Raw genomic sequence first — 11,257 nt, forward strand, 5'->3', positions numbered from 1 at the left:
GGAAGCACCAAAAGCAGGGCTGCTCTGGGGAGGGGACAAGAGACAGGCCAGGAGCCAAGAGCAGTCCAACCACAGGTGGTACCCTCAGTGACAAAGTGCCATCTTACAGTACCTGGGAGCAGCAGCTTAAGTCAGGTGCTGGCAACAGCATCCATCCATCGACAGCATCCATCCCAGCAGGGCAAGGTTACGAGCCAGGATGAAGGTATATCCAGGGACTCCTGTCAGCAGCAGCTGGACACAAAGCTGGAGACACTGCTATAAAGTCCTAGGTCCATCCAGGAAGCAAGTGACCAACACCCTACAGCAATGCAATGCCTCAGGCTGAGCTTAAATGAGCTCCTGAGCCCTTAGGGTGAGCGGGAGTGGGAGGGTGGGACCCAGGTGAGGCTGGTTGGGGACATTAAAGCCTATGAATGGGACAGAAGGGGAAAAACAGGAAAGGTTTTCAAGTGTTTAATAAAGGAGTTATTATGGCTTATTCCTTTCAGTAACAGATGTTAGTTCAATCAGATCGAGGTCTTGTTGGCATTTGAAGGTAACGTCTCCAAAACAGAAACAGCTCCACTGTTAGAGGAGGTTTTTGTACCAATGCTGATAAAACACTTCCCTTAAACGTTTAAGTCATATTGACAAAATTACATTTTGATAGTTTCGTCTGCCAATACGGATATTTGGTCAGAAATGTGAGGTCCTGGAATTTCTAACCAGTTCACTGTACTCATAAACTCTGAAAGTGTAAGCAAGCTGAGAATCTCTTCATTATTCAAGTGTCAACAATTGTCTACACATCTACAAGTCACATCTACAGCCCTGTGAAATCAATAATGAGACTAAAGTTTCCTTACACACAGACCAAATAAAGCTTAGGCACACAACAAAATTCTGGCTTTTTAAGGCAACATTAAACAGTGGTTTCTTGTATTTACCATTAAAAAAATATTCTATAAGGTATTTTGCAAGTTCAGTTCTACAGAATAAAGGTACATGCCAATTTTTATGGCCAGGTTTGCTTGGATTAGTTTAAGTTTTTCACACTTGTGGTAAAAAATATACCCTCTAAAAATATATATGAATGAAAACTTGAAATATCAGTTTTTCTGGCCACATCTTAATAACTTACCACTCTAGAAACTTAGATCATCCACCCAGTGGTGATGGCACCGAGGTGGAAATTACTGTCCTCAGTGAGTTAGCCTCAGTACAGGGCTGAGTCCCACTGTGGAAGGCTGGGATTTAGCAAGAGCAAACATTCCTGCAGGATAGCTCTTTCCTGGGAAGTTCAAGTATTTCTGTGCCACTTTGCAAATAGAAGATAGTCCCACTCACAAAAGAGGCAAAATATAGCTAGATTCAGCTGCTTTCCTGAGAGATGCAATATTCCTTTTATTTTGGTGACGTTTACAAGGCTAAAGCAGTTGATTGCCATTTTTTATTTACATAAATTGAGAATTCAGCTTGGGGTCAGAAAAGCTGATTTTATTGCTGTCTTTCAAGTATACACCACTCAATTCAATTGGCTTTGCAGCGTAACAAGAGCAGAACAAATTTACCTTTTTTTTTTTTAAGAGATAACACTGGAAGATCCATCACTGAATTCTGTAATTTTTTTTCACTTGGGAAAACACTTGTAAAAGAGAGGAAGACCCTAATCTACAATAATTCATTAATTAAATGGGAAAATTACTCCATAGACTAAAAACATCAAAATAAAAAGGACATTTTAGGTTTCATGGGAGTTGACAACTCTTTATTGTAAGAATGAAACATTGCAACAAGGTGTTGGATCATTTATGGAAAGTAATGTTTGCATAACTTTTCAGTGGTTTGAATTTGTATTTGTAACATTTGAGATTTAAAAGAAATAATAAGGGAAAGCAATAGCCCTCCTTTTTTTTCTTTTTTTTTTTTTTTAATTAACATGCCTGTGTGGCAAGAATGCTGGAAGTTTGACAAGGGTGGTACCATCTATATACATTTAGGAAAACATGCTTGCTGTGGGTGTACAAAAATAAAATTTATTTGTTAAATTACACATAAATATAAGGTACAAATGTATTTTTAAAATACAGATAAAGATAATCACACTTGCATTGTGTACATATGAAAATACAGTATTTTAATATTCAACATACACAGACACATTTATGATAAATGCAACTAGTTGGCAACGCCAGTTCTCAGTCTGTTTTTTGTTCTTTAGTTCTGTGGTTTTTTTTTTCCCCTTTCCAGTTTCCCATAAAAATGGAAAAATAGGCTTTTGAAACGATTAGTTCTGCCGGACATCTTGCAGCAGCTTGTTAATTTCTGCCACCAGCTCGCTGGCATCCATGAGTTCGTGTTTCCCATCGCTGAGGTGGTTGAGCACGTTGTCAAAATCATCCTCCTCGTAATTCTCCGGGATCTCCTCCATGGCTGGCAGCCACTTGGAGGAAGGCTGCGCGCTCGAGTGAGTCCCCAGCGCGGGCCCGTTGGTGGCAGGATTTTGGAAATGAGTGCTGGCTGCCCAGGCTGCCACCCCCTGGGGATAATTCCCAGTCTTGGCAGGGAAATGTCCCTTCCTGCGCTCCAGCGAGTTGGAGCGATCCAGCTCCCCGCACTCCGCGTAGGCCTCCAGCGAGGGCGGCAGCAGGCGCTGGAAGACGCTGCTCATTTCGGAAAGCAGGGAGGAGGTACAGGCGTCCCCCGGCTCCTCCTCGCCCTGGCAGTCCTTACCAAACGTTGAAAAGCTCTTCTTCTTCTCGTTGGCATCGGTAGGTTGTGGGTCTTCCTCCAGGCCCTGCTGCTGTTGCTGCTGCTGCAGCTGCTGGGGCGATTGGAACTCCTCCCCAGGGATGAACATGTTACTTCTGTAGTCGGAGGAGGGAGAGGGCAACGGTGGCATCCAGCACTGGTCGGAGTGTCCCAGGACCCTGCACTCCTCTGTGCACAGTCGCATCGCTGCAAGGGACAAAGAAAAAAGGAGAGTGACCATCCCCCTCCTGTTGCAGATACCACATCCACACGGACTGAACTCCTCCACAGATATTCAGACCTGGTGTCTGGATTCTCTTCCTGTGTGCAGGAAGATGACAATACAAAAGGTCTGGAGCTAAACGCACTTCTATTTCCAAATAGACTTAAAAAATGAGAATGATAAATGCAGAACGTGTAAGACAGTGATCTCTTAACTAGGGCTGAAGATAAACTTGTAAATCCCAAATGGAAAACAAGCACTTAAAGCCATTCGTTCCCTTTGTACAGTGCTGTTTCATTAAAAAAATATAAAATCAAATGGTGTTTCTACCTCCAAGCATTTACTTCAGTTTTAGTGAAGTCTTCCACATGCAATTAGAGAAATGTATCAAAGTAATAAAGTGGGAATAAATGGACAGGGGAAAGAAGAAAGAGCATTAGCGTGCAGAGGAGTCCCCCTCTTCATCACCACGCCTCCTTTTGATCTGGCAATGAGGTGTATGTTCAACGAGGTGACCCACTGACATAATACCTTTTTAATTGATTTGGTTAAATTTTAATCCAGGGCGTAATTCACACCCCAGGTGACTTCTGGGTTTACACTGGAGTTACTCTGAGGTGCACTTGCTTCTGGAAGCAGAGACATGCACAGCCCTATCTGACTGCAAGGGGAGATGTGCTGGGAGAGAGGTCAAATTTTCTTCTCCAAATGGAACCAATTCTGTAGGACACAAAGCCTTGGCTCAGGTGGGGTGCTGCCTGGGTGGGTGCCTGGCAGACCTGCTGGAAAAAGACCTAGGAGCTGCAGGGGCCACTAACCAGAATTTGAGTCACACACTTCAAAAGAATGTTCCCAGAAATGCCAGATTCTGCATTATGCATATTTTGACCACAAGAAACGTTTGCCCTAATCCCCTATTAATCAATGGTTAGATGAGCCCTTGCTGAATAGAGTTTCCTTTACCTTCTCTTTATAGAGTTTCCTTTACCTTCTCTTTATAGAGTTTCCTTTTTCCTTCTCTTTATATACTGAACACATGAGAAATGTTTGCAGTCATGCCCTGCAAGTTTTCCTCGCTTTCTCATCACGTTTCCTATTCTGGCTCTGGATCCACTCAGTTTATCAAAAAGTCTTTTTGCAATGGTGTAAGCAGAACTGAACAGAGTAGATGACCTTAGAATGCACCAGTGATTGATAAAGTCCTACTCTCATAATTGTCAGCATTATTTATCTATGTGCTTTACACAGTTCATCATATTCTTTGCTTCCCTAATGCCCTTTCCATTCCTCTGAGTATAAGCTTCACTCTTACATGGGAGAGTATGATTTTCTGGAAGAACACAGCTTCAGACTGCAGGCTGGATATTGCACAAGCTATTGCAAATGCTCTGGTGATCCAGCAAGCTTCAAACCAACAAAACAACCTGGAAAATATCAGTGGCTGAAGTTCTGCTATGAGTGACTGAAATGCCTTCAAGAGCTTTGTTCTATAAAAGCACACGTGCTGTTTACATCAAATGCCTATGAGTTAGAAAGGAGAAAAGATTTAAGTGACCCATAGTGCTTGGACTAGCTCATAATTCACCCTAGAAAGTGAGGGTTACTCTTCTAATTAAGACGACTCGTGTAAATTATTGTAAGTTTTGTTACTGATATTACAGGATTGGTTTTGGTATAAAATAAATTCTGACATTCCTAAACATAAGATCAAAAGATGTTCTGAGGAAACTGAATGGTGTCACAGTCTGTCCTTAAGTCAGCAGTAACTTAAAAAAAAAAAAAATTAAAAAAGACATAGAACAGTTTGGGTTTGGTTTGGTTTTTTGTTTGTTTGGGGTTTTGGTTTGGCTTGGTTTGGTTTTTTTCCCAGAACTTAAAGCTTATTGGTGAAGACTTGAAAAGGGAGAGAAAAAAGCCTTTCAAGGACTGTTAATGAACTTTCTGATCTTGTAATTTCTGAAGTTTCGAGAGACTGGCTCAAGTCCTTTCTAGTTCCACCTTAAAGGGACAAACAGAAAGGACTTTCTCACAGCACTTTGCCTGTGTCCAGACTGACAATGCAGAACCCTTTCAAAATGGAGAACAGGAAGCCTCCAGGAAGTTTTCTTTTCCCTTTTTTTTTTTGTTTGGTTTGCAGATGAATTCAGGTCTCATCTGAACAGGTTCAGCATACTCATCTGATGGATTCAGGCCACGCATTCAGTTCCATCTGCTCTCAGAAGGAGTTTTCCTTGCTTTGAATGCAATTAGTCATGTACTTTGGGAAATCCCACCCTTTAGGAACCGAATTGCAAGAGGTGAAAATGAGTCCTGGGCATTTCAGCTAGCTAAGGGGGTAACTGCTCCTGCCTGCTTCAGCCCCCCGCTGCCCACTGGGGAGGGGAGAGCTCTTCCCTGGCAGCAGCAGGGCTGGATGCCAGTGCAAACACCACTGCACTTGAACTTCCCCAGCAACTGAGAGCTCCAACAGATCCCTCCCTGCCTCCTTGCCAACCACAAGGGAAACTGAGACGTGCCTCGTGCTAGCTGGCAGAGTAAAATGTAGCAGGAGCTGGGGGAAATGAGGATAAAGAATATATTAAGGCTCCAGATTTTGGTTAAGGTTTCTGAAAAAATAGTAACTTTTCAAGGTCTTTGGTTTTGAAGCATTGGGTACATAAGACTAAGTAGAGGAAGTAGGTGAATGCCTGGGTAGGTGATGCAAGACCTAGTCTGGAGTAAAAGATACCAAGAAAATTTTAAAGTTAGAAAGTATAAAAAGAACAAATTAAACTTTTGGGGTTTACTCTTGCCTAGCACAACAGCATATTTCTCAGGGAAAAATGCACCAAGGTCGGGTACATTCCCCTCAATGGTGTTTTCCATGGCAGCAGAGAGAAGTGCTGCAGTGCTGGAGCTCCTTTCCTCCAGCCCTGGGCAATACCTTTGGGTGACTTGAGGAGAGAAAATGTTCTGCACCACCCCACAAAGCAATCTGTCCTCTGTATAAAACTTTTTAAGTGTACACTCTTGGTTCAGTGAACTGAACGGAAATTACCCAGCCCTGTATCTTACACAGACTAAATATGATCTGAAATAACTATAAGATCCAGGGTACAACCAGTGGCTGCATAATCATTAAAGTAATTACAAAATTCTCATAGCTGTTCTTAGTGGGATTTCCTATAACCTCTTTTATTCAACTTATAATCGAGAATAAATTTAAAAGTGGTACTTCATAGACATGAATATGCACATCTGCATTTATCTTACTTTCACTTGGCCTTTTCTAGCATTTTTTTTTCCTGCCCTCTGCCCCTGAACAGCACCTCTTAAGCTCTTTCTTCTAGAAATTAGGGTTGCACAATTTAAAATCTGGGACATATTCAGATCATTCTCTTGCCATTCAAGTTCATTTTTCAGTGGAAAAAAAAATTACACTTTTCTTTTTTCTCCATCCATATTTCTAGACCACTTTCACAATCCATTTCTGAACAGTAGAAGTTTGTATCATATGGATCAAACCCTCTGTGGAAAATGTAACTTGCAAATTACAGTTTGATGTATTTTTAACAAACCACAACTGGCCTGGTTTTGCAAAAAAACATCCACCCAGTCATTAAAAGTCTAAGGACATGGAGTAGATCATGGTTTTTGGGGGGGGAATTTGGACCCAGCTCATGATGATGTGAATAAGAGGGAAAAGAAAAAAAAAATTGGGCAGATTTTCAGTTGTGTCTGAGGTTTCATTTTCCTACATATGAGAAAGTTTCAGCTCAATGTTTATCACAGAGCAGAGCAGAAAGGAAGCAAAGACAGGACTTGAAAGCTAAAGAATTCTGCCTTCACAGTAGTAGCTTCATCAAAGTGACAGCCAGGCAGCACTGTAAATAAACTGTTCAGCTTCCATTGCACTCTTACCTGCAGGAATTCTCCCATCTGTAAGGAAAAGGTCACTGAATCCTTCCCCAAGAAGCCTGTCGATTGGAGACTCTCTCCCCAAATCATAATCACTGTCTCCAGCTTCACTATCACCACGGCCACTGTCTTTTAAGCTGAATTTATCCATGTCTTGTAGGGCGTACCTGTGAAGAGAGTTGTGGTGGGGGCAGAATTGAATTATCTCATGTGCACAATATTGCATTTTTTAATTAAAAATACACGTCTGTATTTTCTGATATGTGTACATCTACATGTAGCAGCACAGTCAAGATCCTTACCTGTAGCTCCTGGAATACTTATTTCCTCGAAAACTTGGCCTCGGTTGATACTGCCCCTGGTGAAGCATCGAGAGAAGCTGAGAAACCTGCTGAAAAAAAAGGGGAAAAAACTGATTCCTTGAAATGAAAGCTCAAATTCTTAGTTGTAAAACCACTAATTCGCTTCTCAGGTTTGTTTGTGGGGTGGTTTGAATTTATTTTTTTTTGCCTTTAAAGTTTAATTAAATCAAATTCCTGCACATACATAATGCAGTACAACAGACTATTTTGTAGTATAGTGTCTGCCACAGGAAACATCTGAAGACTTTGTGCAAGGAGGAAATGCACTGCTGTTCATTAGCCTCTGAACTCATAATAATGAATTCATTAACAAGTAAAACAACTAATTAAACAGAGGTAGAGTTTTGTTTTGTTTTAATAGAGGAAAATAAACCCTTTACCATTCCAGGAGCTCAATTCAAAATCAAATGTCATAGCTCTACAGTAAAAACTGAGATGGGTAGTCTCAAAGTTGGAGATATTATAATCATATATTACACCAGCTGTACTTCAACTGTGTCAGTGTTTAACTTGTTAGTTCTCCACTAATAAACAGAGCTATACAGAGGGAAAGGGAAGGCAAGGACGAAGAGAAAAAGAGCAGTAAACCAGAGCAGAATACTCTCTGTGTTATACCCCATTGTTTCAATCTTACAGGGAAGAAGGAAAAAATAATGCTATCAATAATAGAATTAATCCTGTTCCCAATGGTAACGGATTCAGTTGATTTTGGAGTAAAATTACAAAGCTGTGACACCTAAAGAGAAATTCATGACATTCTCATTAGGCACAGACCTAAGTGCCTGTTGCTCTCACAGGCTGCATGCAGAGTGCCTCCAAGTGAATGCATGAGTGGATGGATGTGCAAAACGAGGTGTGGACCTTACCTCCACGGCTGGAGTAGCATGGGTGAGCTCCAGTGAGAAATTTTCAGGCACGTGGTTAGAGGAGATTGTCACCAGGCTGTTCAGCGATTGGTGGCTGTGGTGGCTCTGCCTGCTGCTCATTTGTCCCCTTTCCAGGGTCGGAGATGACGATGGAGAAGCTCTGTGGTGAGACCTGATGGGTAAAGTGCCATTAACCGTTGGCACTAAGGTGATGTCCCCTTTGTGGATCTGTCTGGAGGGTCGCTTTGGGTGGTGCTGGTAGGTCGATTCCGCCACGCGACAGTTGTAGGACCTGGTGTCCTTTTTCTCTCGGTTACATCTCGTAGCAAAGATAACCATAATGACCAACAACACGGCACAGATCGACCCTAGGGATATAATGGTTATCATGGAGACATCCAGGGAGGGCTGGCTTACCAAAGTTGCCTCTGTGCTTGAAAATGAATAAACGTACTCAAAAACGGTACATTTCAGAAGTGCTTTAGTACTAAGTTGAGGGCTGCCTTTATCCTGGACTATCACAAAAAACTCCCATTGTTTTGCTGGAACTGATTCAACACTCCCATTGATAGAGATGTCACAGGTTTTGGGATCCATCACAAAGATGCTGTTTTCCTTGTCGGCTGCTATGGAGCAGCTGAGTTCAGAGTTCATACCAGAGTCTCTATCTGTAGCCCTTATCCTGGTGACGAGGAAGCCAGTTCCAGCATCTTTAGGGATTGAGATTTCTGCTGTGCTGTTGCGTAGAGCTGGCCCCACAATGACAGGAGCGTTGTCATTTTCATCAATGATGGTGAGTACAACTGTGGTGTTGCTAACAAGCTGTTGACTCCCCCCATCCCTAGCTTGAACCACAAAGGCAATTTGATTTACTTCTTCGTGATCAAAGGTTCTCAGGGCATAGATGGCCCCATTGGATGGATCAATGGTCACATACGTGGTTATAGAACTTCCCAAAATATAGCTCTCCAAAATGGTGTAGGTCACCTGCCCGTTGTCGCCTAGATCTGGGTCTGTGGCTGTGACTGATGTGATGTAGGCTCCCGGAGAGTTATTTTCCAAGATAACAACTTCGTATCTGTTTGTCTGGAAGCGGGGTGGGTTGTCATTCTCATCACTGATTTGGACAGTAAAGTGTTTCACTGTGGAGAGGCTCGGCGTTCCCTTGTCCTCCGCTATTACAGTCAAGCTGTATTCAGATCTCTTTTCCCTATCTAGAGTGGCATTAGTCAAGATTAAATAGTTATTTTCATAAGTCTTTTGAAGTTTAAAGTGGCCATGTCCATGGAGCTTGCAAACTACCTCCCCATTCATGCCAGAGTCCTTGTCTTGCACCCTGACCAGGGCAACAAAAGTGTCCAGGGGTGATCCTTCAGAAATGTACGCTACCTCTTCTTTCTCTGGGGACATCAGGTTTAAATTAATTTCAGGCCTGTTGTCATTCACATCCACAATTTTAATTATAATTTTGCAGTGAGCTGGAATAGAATTCGGCCCCAGATCTTGAGCCTGAGCATCAATTTCATAGGATTTGGTTACCTCATAGTCCACTTGCTTCAGGAGGGTCAGATGTCCTTTTTCAGGATCTATCTTAAAAGTCTCTAGAATTTTGGCAGACACATGGCTACTGAAAGAGTAGACGACCTTGCCATTAGCGCCCTCATCTGGGTCAGTAGCATTGAGGTCTATGAGCAAAGTCCCAATCGGTGAATTCTCTAGGAGTTGGATTATATAGGACTGTTGCTCAAAAACAGGGCTGTTGTCATTGGAATCAGAAATGCTTATTTTCAAGAGGGATGATCCAGATTTCTGAGGCACCCCTTTATCTGAAGCAGTGAGTTGGAGTTCATAACTTGACTTCAACTCCCGGTCCAGCTCTCTAACCACGATCAGCTCTGCATACTTAGCACCATCAGTCCTGGTTCTCACCTCAATGCTAAAAAAATCATTGGCAGAAAGAGAGTAAGTGTGGAGGGAGTTGTCCCCCACATCTGGATCAAAAGCACTGTCCAAAGGGATCCGTGTTCCTACAGCTGCACTCTCTGATATTTCGATAGGGATAAGAGCTCTGGAAAACTGGGGAGAGTTGTCATTAATGTCCAGCACTTCCACTTCAACATGGAAAAGCTGCAGATGATCAGTGGGCAGGGTGATCACATCAAACTCTATGGAGCAGTTTAAGTTTTTCTGGCAGAGTTGTTCCCGGTCAATTTTAGCTCCTATGCTGATTTCTCCATTATCCTCACGGACTACGAGCAGGGGAGAATTCCCCCTCTGCATGGCTCGAAAACGAACCGAGGCAGGGTTAGGCATTTTTAATAAAACATCAGCTACATCCTCCGATAGTCTTGCAATGACTGATCCAACTCTCTGCTCCTCATAAATCCTGTATTTCAAATTCCTGCCCAGCACAGCCTTATTGAAAGATACTATCGCCAGTGCAAAAATGAATATAAAGTGCATTTTACTGCCGATTCGCTGCGTTTGTAAGTTTTTGCAATTCATTTCTCCAAGCCAGTTAAAAAAAGCAATTATTTCAACTTCCTCCGGGTACCTTAAACCCAACGCACATCTGGTCCTTTCAAACTTGAAAACGCCTTTTCTAGTCAGCCAGGTATTAATAGCTTACAGAGCAGAAAACTTTGTTTGTTATATACACACCGTGCCAGGACATCCAGATACAATCTGTAGGCAATCCGAGCTGGCTCATTTGACTCCCCGCTCCTCTTCCAGGATGAAGCGCGCCCGGGCACCGTCCTCCTCCTCCTCCTCCCCGGCCGGGAGCATCCAGGGACCCCTTTTCTAGTCAGCCAGGTATTAATAGCTTACAGAGCAGAAAACTTTGTTTGTTATATACACACCGTGCCAGGACATCCAGATACAATCTGTAGGCAATCCGAGCTGGCTCATTTGACTCCCCGCTCCTCTTCCAGGATGAAGCGCGCCCGGGCACCGTCCTCCTCCTCCTCCTCCCCGGCCGGGAGCATCCAGGGACCGGCGGGATCCGCAGCCGAGGCTCCTCCCGCAGCTCTCCCCTTCCCTCTCCCCGCTCGCCGCCGGACTAAACGCCCTCGCTCGCCGACTCCAGCCTAAAAATCCTCCCGCAACTTCACTCCCGAGTCCCCAGACAAAGCTTTTTTTCTGTTGCCCGGCATGTGCTGAAGCCCGGCCAGCCA

General features: G+C 43.2%; 1 protein-coding gene across 2 annotated transcripts; it reads right to left on the reverse strand.

Moving 5' to 3' along the window:
* Positions 1-1,935: 1,935 nt before the first annotated feature.
* PCDH18 (protocadherin 18) lies at positions 1,936-10,586 on the reverse strand. Of its 2 annotated transcripts, none has more exons than XM_008944308.1 (4): positions 8,082-10,586; positions 7,156-7,241; positions 6,857-7,020; positions 1,936-2,940 (listed from the first exon to the last, which is right to left on the reverse strand). In XM_008944308.1, exons 1-4 carry the CDS (start codon positions 10,584-10,586, stop codon positions 2,270-2,272), a joined length of 3,426 nt encoding a protein of 1,141 aa, XP_008942556.1. In that variant the 3' UTR covers positions 1,936-2,269. The 2 variants fall into 2 exon arrangements, with proteins under 2 accessions (XP_008942556.1, XP_008942555.1); XM_008944307.1 differs by having other exon boundaries at positions 7,156-7,244.
* Between the last annotated feature and the right edge of the window lie 671 nt (positions 10,587-11,257).

The sequence above is a fragment of the Merops nubicus genome, unplaced genomic scaffold, assembly GCF_000691845.1.
Source record: "Merops nubicus isolate BGI_N331 unplaced genomic scaffold, ASM69184v1 scaffold11977, whole genome shotgun sequence".
NCBI lineage: Eukaryota > Metazoa > Chordata > Aves > Coraciiformes > Meropidae > Merops > Merops nubicus.

Bases quoted from the DNA above. Each gene is read 5' to 3' on its own strand.
- PCDH18 (XM_008944307.1), bottom strand. From the start codon at position 10,586: ATGAATTGCAAAAACTTACAAACGCAGCGAATCGGCAGTAAAATGCAC. The intron at 7,021-7,155 runs GTAAGGATCTTG...CTCTCTTCACAG, and splicing joins AAGTATTCCAGGAGCTACAG to GTACGCCCTACAAGACATGG. The intron at 2,941-6,856 runs GTAAGAGTGCAA...TGTCCCTTGCAG, and splicing joins AGATGGGAGAATTCCTGCAG to CGATGCGACTGTGCACAGAG.